Genomic DNA, 19,912 nt, shown 5'->3' with positions numbered 1-19,912 from the left:
AAGACTTAAATAAAATCATTTAAAGTATTTAGTATAGTGCTTTTATAATAAGCAGTCAATAAGTGTAGAAATATAGAAGTATAGAGATGTGTATAGATAAATATATCTAATCACTCCTGTGGTTCCAGTCATTGTGTATATGCTGATGATGTCCAAATCTTTTTCCAGGTTAGCTCTGTCTCCAGAATCTAGACTTGTGTTTATCATACTGGCCACAGACACCCCAACCCACTGTGTACCTAAAATTGAGTTCATTCTCTTTTATACACTTATACCCACTCTGTCTCCAGCATTCCCTGTTGTTGAATGATACCCATAGTTCGAGCCAGAAATCTACATATCACCCTTGACTTCTTTTCCTTCCTTTTGCCATCCAGGTAACTACAAAGTATTTTAGATTCTATTTCCTATGGTTTAAAATGGTCCATTTCTTCCCTACTTCTGTTGCAGGAGGTCAAAATCTGGGAGTCATATATATGGTTCTTTCCCTTATACCTCATTTCCACTCCCTTCACCAAGTCCTCCCAATTTCATATACTAATATTTATTTTTTTCTTTTTTCTTTTTTTTGGCTGTGTTGGGTCTTTGTTGCTGTGCACAGGCTTTCTCTAGTTGCGGCGAGCAGGGGCTACTCTTTGTGGTGGTGTGCGGGCTTCTCATGGCGGTGGCTTCTCTTGTTGTGGAGCATGGGTTCTAGGCACGCAGGCTTCAGTAGTTGCGGCACGTGGGCTCAGTAGTTGTGGCGCATGGGCTCTAGGGCGCGTGGGCTTCAGTAGTTGTGGTGCACGGGCTTAGTTGCTCTGCAGCATGTGGGATCTTCCTGGACCAGGGATCGAACCTGTGTCCCCTGCATTGGCAGGTGGATTCTTAACCACTGTGCCACCAGGGAAGTCCCTGCTAATAGTTCTTGAATTCATTTACTGCCTAGCCCCCACTTACCTTTCCAGCCTCATCTTATCACACTTTTCCCTTATTTTTGCACTCTCACCATACCTGCTATGTTTCCTGTCACCACAGGGCTCTTGTACTTGTAGTCTGTCTTGCCTAGCAGCTCCCATCCTTCAGATATCAGTCCAGAGTACTTTTCTGTAAATTCTTCCTTGCCCCAAACTAGGTCAGGTTGTCCTCTTCTAAACGCCCTTTGCCTCTTAGACCCATGCATCTTGAGTTACACTTGTTGGCTAAATTTATTTGTGTGCCTAATTACTTGATTAATGCCCATTTCCTCAACCGGAGTATCAAGATGATGAGGATAGAGAAAGTTTTAATTTTTGTTTGCCATTTTTATCCCTAGTACCTGATGTGTAGATTACCACATATTTGTTAAATGAATAAATGGTCGTTGCCACTGCCTCAATGAGGCCACTGATATCTCTCCTGAATTTCTACAACAGTCTGCTATCTGAGTCTCCCTAGCTTTTACCTTGCCCTTGTCTAATATATTCTATACATTGTAGCCAGAATATTCCTTCTAGAATACAAGTATGTTCATGAAAATTTTCTGCTTACAATCATTTAATTGTTCCATATTGTCCTCAGGATAAAATTCATATTCCTTTTCAGTCTCATCTCTCACCACTTCTCCTTTTAACTCTGTGCTTCAGCAATACTCAAATATTTGTAGTTCCCCAGAAACATTAATTATATGTGATATTTCTTCTTCCTGGAACTCCCTAACCTCCTCCTTTTTTTTTTCTTTTTTTTCTTTTTTTAACCTGACTACTAGTTCCTTGTTATCTGTCAGGTCTCAGCTTCAGTGCTGCCTTCCCTTCAAACTAGAGTGAGTTAGGTTCCCCTCTTAGGTATTTCTATAGCACCCTGCACCTTCTTATAGCACATATCATACTGTATTGAAAATACTTGTCAACTTGTCTGTCCCAGGGTCGTTTCTTTATGATTGTTCCAGAACCTGGCATAGTACCTGGAGCATAGCAAGCGCTCAGTGAATTCACTCATGAATGCGTTATGCTTAGATGCTGCAGTTTAGATACTGTTGGGGTTAAATCATTGTTATGAACTTTTAACTTTTCATAGTGGCTAAGAATACTAGGAAATTTATTTGTAATACTAGGAAATTATTTGCAGCATACATGGAAGATCAACCCAGTATAAATGGTTCACCTTCACTGAAAATTACAGAAATGTAAATTAGAACAACATTGGGAAATCATTTTTGCCTATTAGATTTACAAGGATTATAATGATTCATAGTATACAGGTGGGCGGTATATATATATATTTTATATATATATATGTATATATATATATATATGGGGGTAAGATGAAATAAACACTCATAGAATGTTGAAGAGTAAATGGGCACAATTTCTTTTTAAATTGAAGTATAGTTGATTTACAATATTGTGTTAATTTCTGCTGTACAGCAAAGTGACTCAGTTATACATGTATATACGTTCTTTTTAATATTCTTTTCCATTTTGGTTTATCCCGGGACATTGAATATAGTTCCCTGTGCTATGCAGTAGGACCTTTTTGTCCATCCATTCTATATGAAATAGTTTGCATCGACTAACCCCAACCTCCCAATCCATCCCTCCCCCACCCCCCCTTCCCCTTGGCACCCACAAGTCTGTTCTTTATGTCTGTGAGTCTGGTTTCTGTTTGTTTGTTTACAACTTCTTTTTATAATACAGTTTTAATTTAATAGCAATAGCTATTAAAATGTTAAATGTTTATAATTTTTGACCCAGAAATTCAACTTCTAGATATGTAACCTACTGAAATATACTAAGGGATCTGCAGTTGTAAGTACAAGGTTATTCGTTGTAGCATTGTTTCTGAAGATGAAAGTTTGGATCCTACCCAAATCAGTAGGGTACTGCTAAAATAAATGATACTGGGAACTCCCTGGCAGTCCAATGGTTAGGACTCGGCGCTTTCACTGCCAGGGCCCAGGTTCAATCCCTGGTCAGGGAACTAAGATCCTGCAAGCTGTGTGGCATGGCCAAAAAAAAGATACTGCAGCCATATGAAGAAATCATGTATAGTTTTAAAAAATTAAGTAGCTGTATATCTATAGATGTAGAAGAATGGCTAAGATATAAAAAATTTATAAAACAGGTTGTAAAACAGTACATATATAGTAAGATCCCATTTTTATAGGTGAATACATAAAATTATATGCTAGGATTTGTGAGGGGTCTGTGTGTGTGTATGTATTTAAAAAATAATATGCGGAGGAATATTCACCAAACTGTTAGCAGTTAATTATTAGGAGGCTGATATTAAGGGAAGCTTTTGCATTTTATGTTAAATGTTTTTCTGTAATGTTTGATTTTTTAAAAACAATAAGCATGTATCTTTATAATTATCAGAAGGTAAGATTTAAAAACAACAGCAACAAAAAAGAGCACAGACTGTATGGTGTTTGGTGCTATGAATTGCAAGTATGTGCTATACACTTACTTTTCCTTTTTTTTTTTTTCAAATAGAATGCCCAGTGTTTACATGGCGATATCGCACAGTCACAAAGAGAAATTACACTGAAAGGCTTCAGAGAGGGTAGTTTTAAAGTTTTGGTGGCAACCAATGTGGCTGCCCGTGGTTTGGACATTCCTGAGGTTGACCTGGTGATTCAGAGTTCACCTCCACAGGTAGGAAAGGAGATTATTTCCCCCCAGTTTTATTGAAAAATAATTGACATACATCCCTGTATAAGTTTAAGCCATACAGCATGATGGTTTGATTTACATATGTTGTGAATTGATTGCCACAGTAGCTTCAGCTAATATCCCTCTCGTCATGTAGGTATAAAAGAAGAAAAGTAAAAAGTAAAAAAAAGTGTTCTCTCTTTGTGAGGAGAACTCTTGCACTTTACTCTCTTCACAACTTTCCTATACTATATCATATAGCAGTGTTAGCTATAGTCATCATGTTGTACATTACACCCATAGTACTTATTGTTTAACTGGACGTTTGTATCTTTTGACCACCTTCCTTCATTTCTCCCTCCCCCCACCCTCTGCTTCTGGTAACCACAAGTCTGATCTCTGTTTCTATGAGTTTAGTTTTTTGTTTGTTGTTGTTGGTTTTTTTTTAGATTCCATATATAAGTGAGATCATACAGTATTTGTCTTTCTCTGATTTATTTCACTTAGCATAATGCCTTCAAGGTCTAGCCATGTTGTCACAAATGGTAGGATTTCCTCTTTTTTATGGCTGAATAATATTCCATATGTATATGGTATATATATACATACATATACCATAACTTTTTTATTCATTCATCTGTTGATGGACATGTAGGTTGTTTCCATGTCTTGACTATTGTAAATAATGCTGCTGTGAACATGGGGGTGCAGATATCTTTTTGAATTAGTGTTTTTGTTTCCTTTGGATATATACGCAGAAGTGGAATTGCTGGATCATGTGGTAGTTCTATTTTTAATTTTTTGAGGATCCTCCATACTGTTTTCCATAGTGACTGTACCAATTTACAATCCCACCAACAGTGCCCAAAGTTATCTTTTCTCCACTTCCACAGCAGCATTTGTTATCTTTTGTCTTCTTGATGATGACCATTCTAACAGGAATACCGTGATACCTCATTGTGTTTTTAATTTTCAAGGAAATGAGATTTGATTTTGAGAAAATAAGAGCAGCTATATAAATTGCTGTTTTATTTTTAAGACGTTGCTTATATATGAAAAATATGTTATCTTTTCTTGCTCTTAGCCATTTTTTGTTAGTGTGATGTTAAATTGATCAGAATCTGGTGCCTTTGCAAATGATTAACCTCTTTATTTGGATTTGAGGCATGGAATCATGCAAGGGAATTATAAAAAGTTGCCATGTAAAGAACCCTGGGATGGAGTGGATAAAAAGGTTTTAAATCCTATCCCCTTTATTGCAGAATTCAAGCATAAAAATTCTTTGGGATGTTGAAGAGAGCAACAGGATTGAAATAAAAATGTTATTATTGATAGTAGTAGTTTTGTTATTTTTCTTATTATTATTTGGATGCTGGAATGACTGTTTAATTTGCCAGATTTTTAAGAAGAGTTACCTCTTTTATTTCTAGGATGTTGAGTCCTATATTCATCGCTCTGGACGCACAGGTAGAGCTGGCCGGACAGGGATTTGCATATGTTTTTATCAACCAAGAGAAAGAGGTCAACTAAGATATGTGGAACAAAAAGCAGTAAGTGGAGTTAAATTATTTCAGGCTTATTATCTGAATGGTGCCTTAGAAAACAGATCTTTTTGTATTTGTTCTCACAATTAGATCTTTATAACTTTTCTCAGTTTAAGCTGCATTTGGATGTGAAGCATGTGGAGAGCTAAATTTATATTAGCTGCAAGACTTTGTTTTAATACAGCTTTTATTGTGAAGACAGAAGAGCTGACTTTCTCATTTTTCCCTTGAACCTCTCCCTTGATACTAAAATCAGAAGTGCATTGTGATTTCAGTACCTCTTAGTCGCGTATTGTAAACGGATGATTGTGACATTGTCTTGGTGTAATAGTTAAGATTATATCGAGTAATGGTACACTAACCAGTTTCTATAAGAAATTACACATTTTTTGTGGTCTGGAGTTTTTGTGGTATTTCACATTTTTCCTATTTTTATGATGTGTGTTTTCATACAGTATTTCATATACTTTGTAAAATGAGGATAATAAGAAAAAAGTTGATTGATATAAACAGCATCCTTTTCTTTTCTTTAAATCAGCTTTATTTTGCAACTGAAATTCCATGATTGTAACTAAGAGACAATTCAAAAACATTTTTTTTCTCTTTCTAGAATTTGTAATTGATGATTTATTAGAAAATCTTTTGGTCTGCTAGGGCTTGGAAATCTTTAAGTCCAAGAAATGGAAATTCAGCAAACTAGATTAATTTAGGAATTAAGTGTAAAGACTTCCATTTTTCTTTAATGTAATTCTTTCATTTTCAGGGAATTACTTTTAAACGTGTAGGTGTTCCTTCTACAATGGATTTAGTTAAATCTAAAAGCATGGATGCCATCAGGTATGCTTTCTGACCTTGCTGAATGATTTTTTTCTTTTGTATTAGGCTATACATCTTTAAGCTCTCCTAGTTCACATATCAGAAAATTTAATCACCAGTTTTACCAGCAGACATTTAATTATATTAAAATATGAAAACGTTTCTCTCTTTTCCCATTCATTCTCTTATCTTTAATTTTTCCCCTTTGTCTTGACCAAGAAAATTTACTATTTTTAAACCATAGGTCTCTGGCTTCCGTTTCTTATGCTGCTGTTGATTTTTTCCGACCATCAGCTGAGAGACTGATAGAAGAGAAAGGGGCAGTGGATGCATTGGCTGCAGCATTAGCCCACATCTCTGGCGCATCAAGTTTTGAACCACGTTCTTTGATCACCTCTGATAAGGTAGAAATCTGTGAGAAAATTGCATGTGGTTGAGAAGGATTAAAATTGAACCATAGATATCTCTCTATCTGGAGGGAAATATAGGCTATCTTCACTTTGCACAGTACTTTGTCAACTGAAACTTGCATACCAGAACCTGTTCCTCATTTTGTTTGCCATGGAGCCATGCAAATCGAGAAGTAGACTCTGTGCAGCTAACACAACACCATGCAAAGTAAGGATTGCTTGTATATGTGGAGGGTGTCTGTGTGTGTGTGTGGGTGTGTGTGTGTGTAAAAAACACCATCTGACCTGTCCGCCCTGCCGGGTCAGTATCAGATGTCAAAACAAACCATACCCAGAGCCATATATTCCCATTATAAAGGTATATTTTGCTCTCTGTAATTAGTAAGTAATCTGTGGGGTGATACTTTAGCACTGAGCAAACACCCTATCCCTAATAACCCACCAGGTACTTCTCAAGAAAACATTTAAACCATACTTCTTAAGCAAATATGAAGATAGACTTTTAAAGCTAAGAAGTATGTGAGAGGTAATTTATTCCCAACTTTTATCTAATAAAAGAATCCCTCTTTGGCAGATGGGTGATCTATCCTCTGACTAAATATCTTAGCAACAGGGTGTTAGTGGTTTGATATTTCTTTTATGGGTTAAACCAAAATCCACAGTCTTTACCATGAATGTCCTGTAGGGTCTTCCCTTGCTACCTCTTTGGCCTCATCTCCTATCACTCTCCCCTTGCTTGTTTTCAGCTACCCTAACCTACTTGCTGATACTCAAACATAAACTTAATCCTACAAAAGGCCTTTACACTTATTTGTGCTGTTTTGAACGTTCTTTCCTTTTAATAACCTTGGCTCTCTCCTTCATTTCATTCAGGTTTCTACTCAGATACCACCGTATCAGAGAAGTCTTTCCTCATCATACTGTCTAAGATAGCTTACCCCTCCCTTTACTCTCTATTTTCATTTTCTTCCCCTGCTTTATTTTTTTTTCATGATTCTTACTGCTATCTGACATTATATTTATTTCCTTATTTGTTTACTGTCTCCTCTCCCACCATTATCCACTGCCGCCAAGCCAACCCCCTGCCACACACACACTAGAATGTAACCTCCATGAGACAAAGGACTATTTACTGCTGAATCTCTAGCACCTAGAGCATCTCTGGCACATACATAGGGGGCGCTCAAATATTTGTTAGATGACTGCCTCCCTGTATCTTCTTCATGTTGATCCTTTTGTTGTCCAGTGAAGTTCTACAGAACAAGTAATTTTTGCTCATGTAATAATCCTTCAGAAGTTTAAAGAGGTTTATGTCCTCTTGTTTTTCCACTCAAAGCCAACTTTGATTCCTTCAGCATTTCCTTAATTCTCCACTACCTTATCTTTTCTCTGATGCTCTAGTTTGTTTAATTTCCTCTTAAAGCATGATGGTTAGAATTAAATGTAGTCTTTACAGCAATGTATAGAAGAATGGTACTTTCAGTTATCTATAAACATTAGTCTTCTATTAATATAGTTTCAAAGAAGTTATTTTTTTAGCAGTCATGTTATACTGTTGGCTCATAAGAAGTGCATGGTTAAGTCAAAAAGGGCTGTCAAGTTAGAATGTCATTGTCCTGCTGCTGCTGCTTTTTTCCCAAACATAATGTGACTTTTATTCCTTAAGGGGTTTGTGACCATGACTCTGGAAAGCCCAGAAGAAATACAGGATATTAGCTGTGCTTGGAAAGAACTTAACAGAAAGCTGAGTAGTAATGCCGTGTCCCAAATTACCAGAATGTGCCTCCTAAAAGGAAATATGGTAGGCTTTTCTAGACAACTGCCGTACACGATTATAAACACTAGCAGATTCTTTCTTTTTTTTGAAGCCTAATGGGATGTTCTCCATGTGTTAGTATGTTTCCACTTGTAAATTTGGGGAGTTATTTAAGTAACCCATTCCTCTAGAAAGCTGTAAAGTCATTCTGCTTAATTTGACTAATATCCGAGTTTTCTAAGTTTCTGCCTTTGTATGCATATTACATGTGGTTATGTGTGTTTATTTTCTAAGATTAAGTAACTTATAATTGCAACAGCTAAACAGCTCTATTTTTTGGAGAATACACAATATTGGTTTTTAAGTGGCCTGCTATTGATTGTTAATGAGGATAATAAAGTAAATTAAGTATTTTCATACAATTATGAAATAGCAAAGTTAAGACCATCTGTAATATAAGTGACTGATTTCTTCTAATGGTTTTGAGAAAAGATGTCATATTTATTCATCTCACTTGGCAACATAGGTTCATTCTAGTCTATAATTTATTAGCTCATTTATTGGAAATAGTTATCTTTCTCAAATTTAATATTACTTACCTTCAAAAAAGATCTGTGGCAAGTATGAGACAAATATGTACATTCAGAAAAAATGTGGAGGGGAAGGAAAATATACCAAGGTCCTTAGTGCAAAGCTATACTTGAATATTAAATTAACTTCCAACTTATCAGCAACCAAAACCAAAGAGGAAGCATCTTAGGTTACTTCATTCTCGGTATCTGATAAACATTTCAGCTCTTTACGAGAGAAAGTTTCTGGCACTAAATTTTTAAAGGAATTTATTAGACGGGTCATTTTACAAGGGACATGGAACATTATAGTGTCTACAAAAACTTTTCTAGAGAATACTGTAGATTCTCAGTAGTAGTCAGTTCTTATTAGATACTGGTCTACTTTTAGATTTAGGAAGTACGAGTAGCAGCCATTCTGTGTCATGCATTATTATATATTAGCTGGTTTAATCCTATAGGCAATCATGGGACAAGCTTAATCTTTTCTTAGCTAATGTAAGATTACAAGCAGATATTTTAAAAAATCAACTCATATGCATCTAAATAAAAATGTTTTCATTTTGCTTTTAGGGTGTTTGCTTTGATGTTCCCACAACTGAGTCAGAAAGGTTACAGGTATTTAAAAAATAATTTTTTTTTAATAAATTATTTATTTTATTTTTGGCTGCATTGGGTCTTTTTTTTTTTTTTAATTTATTTTTGGCTGTGTTGGGTCCTCGTTGCTGCACGCGGGCTTTCTCTAGTTGCGGCGAGCGGGGGCTACTCTTTATTGTGGTGCGCGGGCTTCTCACTGCGGTGGCTTCTCTTGTTGCGGTGCGCGGGCTTCTCACTGCGGTGGCTTCTCTTGTTGCGGAGCACGGGCTCTAGGTGCGCGGGCCTCAGTAGTTGTGGCTCGAGGGCTCTAGAGCGCAGTCTCGGTAGTTGTGGCGCACGGCCTAATTGCTCCGCGGCATGTGGGATCTTCCCGGACCAGGGCTCAAACCCGTGTCCCCTGCATTGGCAGGCGGATGCTTAACCACTGTGCCACCAGGGAAGTCCCTGCATTGGGTCTTCGTTGCTGCACACGGGCTTTCTCTAGTTGCGGCGAGTGGAGGCTGCACTTTGTAGCAGTACGTGGGCTTCTCATTGCAGTGGCTTCTCTTGTTGCAGAGCACGGGCTCGAGGGCGCGCGGGCTTCAGTAGTTGTGGCTCGCGGGCTCTAGAGCGCAGGCTCAGTAGTTGTGGTGCACGGGCTTAGTTGCTCCACGGCATGTGGGATCTTCCCGGACCAGGGCTCAAACCGTGTCCCTTGCATTGGCAGGCGGATTCTTAACCAGTGTGCCACCAGGGAAGCCTGGTATTTAAAAACTTTAATCTGCTTAATAGTTGAGTATGTTTCTCTAAAAGATAGGGGTTAAAAATAACATAGTCATAATATCATTATGATATTGATTTAGGCTAAATACCTAAATCAGTTAACAATTCCTTAATAAAATAATAATAAATAATAAATATCCAGTCTGTATCATAACTTAAAACATTTAAAAATTATGAATAATTTCAAATGTGAAAAAATAGAATTGCATACTGAATCCTCATGTACCCATCACCCAGCTTCCGCACTTATCAACTCATGGCCAATTGTGTTTCATGTCTACTTCCATCCACTTCCCCACTCTCTCCTGTATTCTTTTGAAACAAATTCTAGGAAGTCTATCATTTCAACCATAAATATCTCTATATACCTAAAATACTAAAAACACTTTCAAAAAATACAATCATAATACCATAACTAAACCCCCCAAAATAATAGTTCCTCAATATTATCCAATTTTCTATTTAAATTTTCCCTCTGTCTCCTACATATTTTTAAATATAAGAAGGTCCATAAGGTTCATACATTGTAATTTGATGTTTGTCTCGTTTTCTTTATAGGTTCTCCTTCCTTTCTCTCTTTCTTTAAAAAAATTCCCCTTGTATTTTATCTGTTGAAGAAAGAGATTGTCCACTAGATTCCTACACTGTGGAATTTGTCTATTACATCCCTGTGCATATTTATATACATATTTTGAAACAAAAATGGGATTATTTGGTTTTTAAAGTCTTTTTACAAATTCAGAATATATTAGAAACACATTTCTTTGTCAACTGTACAGTTACTTGTTTTTATTGGCTCCCTGGCATTTGGCCACCTGGGTGGCCAACTGAATCAATGTCCTATTTTCTGACATTTAGATTATTTATAATACTAATATTCTGTTATAAACAAGTAAGCCTTAAATGTTGGCATTTAAGGTCAGCCTTAAATGTTGGCATAGCTAACTCTTTATACATTGCCATGTTTGTCTCTTTAAGATGAACTTCTTAAGATGTCTGCCTGGCCAAAAGGTGTGTGTATTTTTAAGGCTTTGGTCATATATTGCCACCGGTGGTGTGTGTGGCTGTTTGTCTCTGCTCACTCTTACCTGTAAGGTATTTTAATATTAACTTGCCTTGGCAACTTATGATCACAATGAAAAACAGTTAATGTAGCAGGATATGACATACCGATGTTTTTATGAGCTGCAATGATTTTTATATCTTGAGTTGTTTACCCCGATACCAAATTGTTTCCAATGGCTACATTTTTTAGTCCCTGGCTGGTGTTGACAGATTTTTAATCTCAGCTCACACTCCTTGCTTCTGTCAATATATCTGCTGAAAACAATGTACTACTTATTAGTGACTTACTCGTTTTGTGCTGAGAAACCGGTGCTCTCTTTTAAAATGTATAAACTGAGTAGGAATTTAGAGTCCCAAAATCAGCCTGAAAATTTCTCCTGAGACTAAAACTTAGCTTTTAGAAACTTTTTTTTTGGGAGGGTGGGGGCATTGGGGAGGGGAACCAAGCTTTGTATTGTTATGTTAAATTTGAGATTTAAATTTTACCAGGATTGATTTTTTTCATTTTTAATGACATTTATTTTCTTTCTAATTTTACAAGCAGTACACGTTTATCGCAGACAACTAGAAACACATGAAAGCATAAAGTAAAAAATAACAAGCACTCATAATCCTCACCCCCCAGAGATAACCACTATTAGCATTTTGAAGCATTTCCTCCCATTGTCTGCATTTTTTAAAAAATTGAAGTATAATTGACCTACAAAACTGTGTTAGTTCCAGGTACACAATAGAGTGATTCAGTATTTCTATATATTACAAAATGATCGCTGTGATAAGTCTAGTTACTGTCAATGTTCAAAGATACTACAATATAATTGACTATGTTCCCCATGCTGTACATTTCATCCTTGTGATTCATTTATTTTGTAACTGGAAGTTTGTACCTCTTGATCTCTCTTACGTGTTTCACTCATCCCCCCACCTCCCTCTCCTCTGGCAGCCACCTGTTTGTTCTCTGTATCTGAGTCTGTTTCTGTTTTGTTTGTTCATAAAACTTAGAAACTTTAGTGAATGAGCTTTGAATATGTTTTTGTTTTCTGGTCTTCAGTTTTGTTCTAGATACTTTGAACTTAATGGCTAGATGGCCTTTAGCTAATGGATATGAAAAGAGTCTCCTGTATTCACGTGTTTGCTTATGGTTTCTATTTTGCATTTATATTAATCCTGTAAATTATCCCAACAGGCAGAGTGGCATGATTCAGACTGGGTACTCTCAGTGCCAGCCAAGTTGCCTGAAATTGAAGAATATTATGATGGAAACACATCTTCTAATTCCAGACAGAGGAGTGGCTGGTCAAGTGGCCGGTCAGGTGGTCGACCTGGTGGCCGGTCAGGTAGACAGAGTCGACAGGGGAGTCGGTCAGGAAGTCGACAAGATGGTAGAAGACGAAGTGGGAACAGAAATCGATCAAGAAGCGGGGGCCACAAACGGAGTTTTGACTGAGATAGTTAATCTTCCAGTGTGAGCTTGCCTGTTTCTGCCTAATCATGTACATTATCCACCAAAAATTAGGTCATCATAGGTGAGGTCTGTGTCTGCTTTTGGCAAAGAAGTTGGTTGTATTTTTTTAAAAAGTATTTCACAAGAATGGTTGTAAACAAATCTACTTATCCAGTTATACCTTTGAATAAAAAAACTTCCTCTTATTGTCTCTTTTCACTGTGCGTTAAGAATTTTCTCAATGTAATCTTTTAAAATTTCTTCTAAAATGTGGCAGTTAAGTCAATCTTAAGGTTACTTGCATTTTACAAAATGTGGTGTGTCTGTATTCAGATCACTCCTTCCATAGGATATATGGTAGAAAATAAGAAATCCCTTCTACATTAAAGGGCTGTATAGGCTGGTGACGTGATTGGTTAGATGTAACATTTTAAATTTTAGATAAAGTTAATTAAAAGGTGTGCAAGCAGTGCATACTCAGTAATCTATTCAACAGGTATTGGTTGAATGTCTGCTATGTGCCCATCACTATCCTAGTCCCTAGGGACATAGTAGTGAATAAGGCATGGTCACCATCTTCAAGGAACTTACAGTCTAAAGAAGCAATTATGGTTGAGATTAACACCTAATATTTAGGATGAAAGTAGGTATGGAATGCTAAGGATCTAGTTGGGGTGCATCTCACCAGCCTTAGGAGTCAGGCTTTTAGAAGAAGTGATACCCAAAAGGAGATGTGAAGCAGAAGTATAAGTTAACCTAGCCAGTTTAGTAGGGAGAGAGGGTTTGCAGTCAGAACAGTACAGGCACACCTTGTTTTATTGCATTTCGCCAATACTGTATATTTTACAAATGGAAGATTTGTGGCAATCCTGCGTTGAACAAGTCTATTGGTCCCATTTTTCTGACAGCATTATTTTTTTAATTAAGGTATGTACATTGTTCTTTTAGAGATAATGCTATTATACACTTAATAGACTCTAGTATTGTGTAATCATAACTTTTATATGCACTGGGAAGCCAGAAAATTTGTGTGACTCACTTTATTGCAGTATTTGCTTTATTGTGGTGGTCTGGAACTGAACCCGCAATATTTCCAAGGGATGCCTGTATATGCGGAGGCCCAGAGGCAAAGAATAGCACCGTAAGTCTGAGGATCGCCAAATAGTTCAGTATGGCTTGCATGTGATAGAGGACAGGAATAAGGGAAGGAATTAGGCAGCAGATTTTAAAGGTCCTGTGTGCATTTTTAAGGGGTTGAAATGTTTTCTTGAAGGCAATGGGGAATCATTAAAGAGTTTACAGTAAGGAGTAACATGATGAGATTTGTGTTTTAGAAAGATTACTGACTACACTGAGGAGATTGGATTGCAGAAGGGCCAGACTGGAGACTAGTAGCCCTCTTAAGATGCTGTCAGGGTAATCCAAGGTAGAGGTTGATGGTGGTCTGCACTAATGATAGGTAACATATTTTGAGTAATGAGAACTGAGGCACTTGAGAAGTTGTTGCTTATGTAGAATCACACAGCTGGATAATATATAGTGGAGTGAAGATTTGAACGAAGTCTAGCTTCTGAACCAGTGCTCTTAACCACTGTGCTAGACAGTGTCAGTGGACTTTGAGGAACATGGATAGATTTCAGAGGTTTTTAGGAAATGGAATTGTTAGGACTTACTGCTTTGAATTGGAAGATAAGAGGCAGAAGAATAAAACCTAGGCTTTGTCACTGAGATAGGTACTAGAACAAAGCAAGAAAAGTTATGTGGGGAGAGAGTAGGAATATGATTAGTTCAGGATTAGATGTATTTTAATATTGAGTAGTCCATGAGATATGGCAGAGGAGATAAACAGTAGGCAGTTGGATTTATAGGTCTGAAGCAGGAGAGAGATCTGTTCTAAAGATTTGGGAATAATAAACAAAAAATGGTAATTGTAGTTAAGTTAGTAGATGAGATGATCCAGGGAAAATATAGTAAGGAAAGAGGGCTGAAAAGAACCCAGAGGCACACCAACGTACTTAACTGCATAGCAGAGGAAAGGGGATCCCACTGAGAAGGGATGACAAGAAGAGGGCATAAAGCCCAGAAATACAAGGCTTTCAAAGGAACCAGAAGACAAGTCTGAAATGGCCCTTGGATTTGGCAAAAAGACATTGACATGGGGAGCAACCATATTAATAAGAGTATTGAGAGTAGAAGCTATTTAACTGTGGCTTAAGCAGGAAATGGGAGATAAAGCAGTAGGGACAACAAACATGAACACGTCTTCCAGAAATTTGGCTGTGAATTCAAGGGAAGAATAAGCTAAAGCTGGGCGTAGAAGAAAGGACATGAGATTGTAGTGAGAATTTTGTGTTGTTGGGGTGGAGAGATGAGGGAAATTTGAGCATGTTGAAATACTAATATGGGAGGGAGCCAGAAAGGAGGGAGGAGGAGACAGAATGAATGTATGATGGAGCAAAATCCCTATGAGGACCCAGACGGATGAGCTCAAGCACACTGGAGATTTTAGCCTTAGATGGTAGAAGCACATCTCTAACATTTTGTCAGAGGAAAGTATGATTATCATGTAGGTGTGTTTGCAGGTATTAAGGTAAAAAGTTGAGGGAGTGCCTGCCTGATGTCTTCTGTTTTTTTTTTTCCCTGTGGTATTTTTGCATGGTCATCCACTGAAGGTGAAGAGGGAAGTAGTAGGCTAGGAGATTTGAGGAAAGTGGAGAAATGCTCAGGTACTGACTACAGAGCATGATGAAGAACTCCTCAGGCAAACTGGGGGTCACAGGCAGCTTTGAGGGTCCAGCTGAGATGAGAGACTGAATTTGTAGTGGCATTAGTCAGAGTGATTATGTGATTTCCTATGACAACACTCAGCATCGAGTTGTAGGAGTGGAGGTGGGAGACAGTTGATTGAGGATTGGGGTTTTGCTCTGTAAGATGAAAGGATGACAAGGTGAAGATGTTAAGGACTCAGCAAAAGTGATTAGAGTAATGGTCCAAGGAGTCTAGACTGCTGAGGGATTGAAGTGGAGATGGGGTTGATAGCAGGGAGGACGTAGAAGGGGCACGGGAGTGAAGGTCAGTGAGGGCTGACTGAATTTGAGATTTCAAGAGTGGAGCAGTTGAGGAGAAGACAAGCAGTTGAGGAGAAGGCAGAGTATGGTAGTAGGCCTGTTGGGGGCAAAGGTTATTTCAGTTGAGGTGGTCAAAGAACTGAGAAGCCAGTGTTATGTGGGTGGTTTTCATGGACAGTGAAGTCCTCTCGAATGAAGACAAACAAGGACTGAGGAGGGAGAGGAAGACTAATCCAGGTGCCAAAATACCAGTAAGTGGTGGAGGTTGGTAAATTACCTGAATTAGCAGGGGGAAAATGTGAGATTACCACAGATTTTCAAAGGGACCAGGGCGTTTATGTGAAAGTCAAGGACTAATAATCAGGAAACTTTGAGGAAGAGAGGAGGACACCAGTGTACACTGAATGTGAGGGAATAAGCAACATATGTATGAGAAAGCTATATTGGAGTATTTTCCAGTAAGAGCCAGATTTCAGTTAAACCAAGGAGGGAAGAAGGACTCTCAGTGCTGGATTGAGAAAGGGGGAAGTTTTGATTATAGCCAATGGGATTCCAGATAGCTATGACTGGGAGGAGGGGATCTCAGTTGCCTCTGCATCTGAGTAAGTGTGAGCTCTGTATTTATACCCAAGATGGAATAGGGGCTCCATTCCTACTGAGGTGCTTGGTTCTTCAGCACCTACTGCAGGTGCTGTGTACCTTCGAGGTCCCAGGCACTATGTTTGGGATATAAAAGTGAATAAGGAGTGCTCAGTCTCTGCCCTTGAGAGCTCACAATCTAGTGAAATAGATGGACACATAAACCTAGGTCCATGGCAGTGACTAAGTGTGATGATTTGAGAGCTCTGAACAAGGAAGCCTAGCTCAGCCCAGGAATGGGGGTGGGAGTTCAGAGAAAGCTTTTGGGCCATGATGACTGAATGTGAATTAAGTGAGGTAAAAGAAACAGAAGTGGGAATGTGCATCCAGGCAAAGGCACAGAATAGCTAATAAAACACAGCCTATGTATGGCGAACTGTAAGTAGCTCTTGTTGCCAGGATCTTAACTATGAGGAAAGCAGTGGTGAGAACACGACAAGTGTCATATCTTGTTTTTTTTTTTAAGTGTGATATCTTGGAAGGCTTCATAGGCCTTGTTTTGGACAGCCACTGAAGGGTTTCAGGGAGGACAGTGAAAAAGATAAGCATGTAGGTAAATGCCAGCAAGGGGGAGGATGGATTTAAGGGGTCCTCTTGCTAAACGCTGGCTTCCCTATTAGCAAGGAAAGGGGGACAGATCCTAAGAAGATAAAATACCTTTCCATGTCTTCTGAAAGAAGGAGGGGGCAGGGCAAATTCCTCACCAAATTCTCAGCTTTGGGCTGCATTCAGCCACTTATCTATACTCTGCTCCTTCCTCACAGAGCCCAGCAAATTCATGGCTCCACCTTTTGGCTATTCAGAGCCTTCTGTTCGGTACTCTGTACTCTAATGTTGTGGTCCCTTAATATCTACTTGAATTTGAATCTATTACCCTGATCTTCAGCTTTTGAACTTGTAAATAATATGTTTTATTCCCTTCAGCATTATAAATTTGAAAAATAAATTCACATTTAGGTGTGAATGTCTGAGAGCCTTCTCTCACATTATTTTTGTTTTGTATAATTTGGGAGTAGTGCTTAATAGTCATTTTTAAAAAACTATATTCCTTTTTTTTTAACAATTTTTAAAATTTTTATTTATTTTTGGCTGCATTGGGTCTTTGTTGCTGCACGCGGGCTTTCTCTAGTTATGGTGAGCAGGGGCTACTCTTCGTTGTGGTGCGTGGGCTTCTCATTGCGGTGGCTTCTCTTGTTGCGGAGCACAGGCTCTAGGCATGTGGGCTTCAGTAGTTGTGGCTCACGGGCTCTAGAGCACAGGCTCAGTAGTCGTGGCTCGTGGGCTCTAGAGCGCAGGCTCAGTAGTTGTGGCGCATGGGCTTAGTTGCTCCATGGCATGTCAGATCTTCCGGGACCAGGGATCGAAACCATGTCCCCTGCATTGGCAGGCGGATTCTTAACCACTGCGCCACCGGGGAAGTCCCAAAACTATTATACCTTTTAAAAAATATTATAATAGTAATATATGTCCATTGTTGAAAATTTGAAAAAATAGAGAAGCAAATGGAAGAAAATTAAAACCACCTATAATACCTCTCTCAGAGATAATTACTGCTAACATTTTGTGGTATAGACTTTTGAATTCACTGTGTGTGTGCGTGTGTGTATACAAACTGAAATAGAAATTCTCCCAATTTTATGAAAACATTTTACATCATCTACATCAGAGGAAACTGGTTTGGCAGAATCAATATTCAAGAAGTACTTCCCGTTTCCTGTCAAATGGATATAAGTCCCATATATTCTACTTGTTACTGAATTTTGTACTGATGGTTAGATTAAATACAGTAATTTGGCCACCTTTGAGCCAGAAAGGGCCTTTTGCATGTTTCCTCTTAGAATTTTGGCCTTGTGCCTATGTGCAGGTATGTTACAAAGGAATTTATATACTTTATAAGCCTTGACAAAAATTTTCCATTTAGTAGCATTTTGGGCTTACTCTGTTGCTGAACATCTGTTGGTAATAAAAATGTCCATGCACTGTGTACAGCCGTATCATATACTGCAGTATCACATAATTTTGTGGTTTATTAACCAGACTGCAGGTTCCTAACTGCTTTCCTGCCTGGGCATACAACTAAAATTTATTTCAAAGGGTTTCTTCCTTATCCCATTACTAGTGGTAGGCTACTGTGTGCCAGGCATTGTCCAAAATCTTAAGGATACAAAGATAAAGAAATCAAAGCTCCTGGCTCAAGGATATCACAGTGTAAGTGAAAGCATCGTTGTATATTTACATAAATTTATCTTCTAAAAAATTGACACTGTGAAACACGAAAAATTTCCTTTAAACTGTCAGATTAAAAAATGTGCAGTAAAAACTAATCTTATGAAATACAGAAATAGAACTTCCAGCATTTTCCTTTGTCATAAAATGATAACATTTTGAATTGTCTTTCTAAAAACCTTGATGTACCTATGAGGGTTTTTTTTCCCCATGGTTTTATTTTATTTTTTTATTGAAGTATAGTTGATTTACAATGTTGTGTTTAGGTTAGTGATTCAGTTATACATCTATATGTATTTTTTTTCAGATTCTTTTCTCTTATAGGTTATTACAAAGTGTTGAGTATAGTTCTCCCTATGAGTTTTAATAGCTCTTATTTATTGTGCTCTGTGTGCCAGGCAATGCTAAACCTTTTTCATTCATTGTCTTACTTAATTTTGTCAACTGATGAAGTAGGTTTTCTTATCCCCATTATGCATGAGAAACACAGGTTCAGGTTAAGAAATACATTTGTGATGTGTCCAAAATCACAGAGCAAATGGTGCAGGTTTTCAAAGCCAGGCAAGATTTCAACCCATTTTTAAAACCGATTTTATAATGCACTGGCTCCCAATTCTTTGCCTCACTTGTTCTTCACAGAAAGTTTAGCGATATTGTCACACATCATTCAACGAACCACTTTCCCTCAACCGCTTGAATGAGTATATGTCCAAATTCTTTAGGACTAAGAGCCCCTGTGTTTTCTAATAGAGGTCTACGTGGTTTGGGGATCCTTTCTACAGGTCCCAAGGCCGGCTTAGGTGCCTCTCCGTGCCTTCAAAACAACTGACACTCGTCCGTCTCCCACCAGCCCATAAAGCTTATTGAAGACGGGCTTCTGTGCTGAATCCTAACCTTGTTTCTCACACCTGACACGGTGAATGCTCAGGAGATGTGTGTTGAGTGCACGCATGAATGAATGACCAGACCCGCCCGACCTCTAGCTCTCACCCAGGCTTGTGAGTCTGGGTGTCTCCTTTCAAGTGTCGACGTCTCCCCAAGATGATCAAGAATACACATCTCGCGAGTCTGCGCGTGAAAGGACCTTACAAACGAGAGCAATCTAATATAAAGCACTGAAGAGGCGCTACTCAAAAGCAACTACAAATCTTCATTTATCAGGCCGGGGCCGGCGAGAATCTGGGCAGAGTGTGAACGAGAATAAAGCCAGCCTCTGGGTTTCCTACCCTTCTGTAGGTGCCTTCTAGTTCAGGCGCCTTACTCAGCTAATTCAGTGAGTCCAGCCACCTTGAGCAGCAGCAACTGTGGAGCTACCACGTGCACCCCCGCCTCTCGGCGGTTTCCGCTTCCGCAGGATGCGCTTTGCTACCGGAAGTGACGAAAGCTGGGTCGGCTAAAGAGAAAG

The 19,912-nt window shown here is 38.4% G+C and overlaps 1 protein-coding gene and 1 long non-coding RNA gene across 7 annotated transcripts in view; one reads left to right on the top strand and one right to left on the bottom strand.

The window, feature by feature from the left end:
• The window catches only part of DDX50 (DExD-box helicase 50), a 29,101-nt gene extending 16,321 nt beyond the window's left edge, over nucleotides 1-12,780 (top strand). For 4 of the 6 annotated variants that reach the window (XM_082424459.1, XM_082424462.1, XM_082424464.1 and 1 more), the window contains 7 exons: nucleotides 3,453-3,614; nucleotides 5,042-5,161; nucleotides 5,919-5,992; nucleotides 6,216-6,375; nucleotides 8,048-8,182; nucleotides 9,280-9,324; nucleotides 12,317-12,780. In XM_082424459.1, coding sequence (XP_082280585.1) covers nucleotides 3,453-3,614; nucleotides 5,042-5,161; nucleotides 5,919-5,992; nucleotides 6,216-6,375; nucleotides 8,048-8,182; nucleotides 9,280-9,324; nucleotides 12,317-12,577 — 957 coding nt within the window. In that variant the 3' untranslated portion in view covers nucleotides 12,578-12,780. The remainder of the gene's footprint in view (nucleotides 1-3,452; nucleotides 3,615-5,041; nucleotides 5,162-5,918; nucleotides 5,993-6,215; nucleotides 6,376-8,047; nucleotides 8,183-9,279; nucleotides 9,325-12,316) is intronic. The other 2 variants (XM_082424463.1, XM_082424461.1) reach the window with 1 other exon arrangement.
• LOC309642719 lies at nucleotides 9,328-19,853 on the bottom strand. The gene is made up of 2 exons (XR_014253332.1): nucleotides 19,769-19,853; nucleotides 9,328-10,088 (listed from the first exon to the last, which is right to left on the bottom strand). It is a non-coding gene; the product is annotated as an uncharacterized lncRNA (long non-coding RNA).
• Nucleotides 19,854-19,912: the final 59 nt, after the last annotated feature.

This window comes from Balaenoptera physalus (assembly GCF_965194825.1).
Source record: "Balaenoptera physalus genome assembly, chromosome: 14".
NCBI lineage: Eukaryota > Metazoa > Chordata > Mammalia > Artiodactyla > Balaenopteridae > Balaenoptera > Balaenoptera physalus.
The sequence above is the reverse complement of the archived record's forward strand: the minus strand, read 5'-3'. Positions and strand labels throughout refer to the sequence as shown.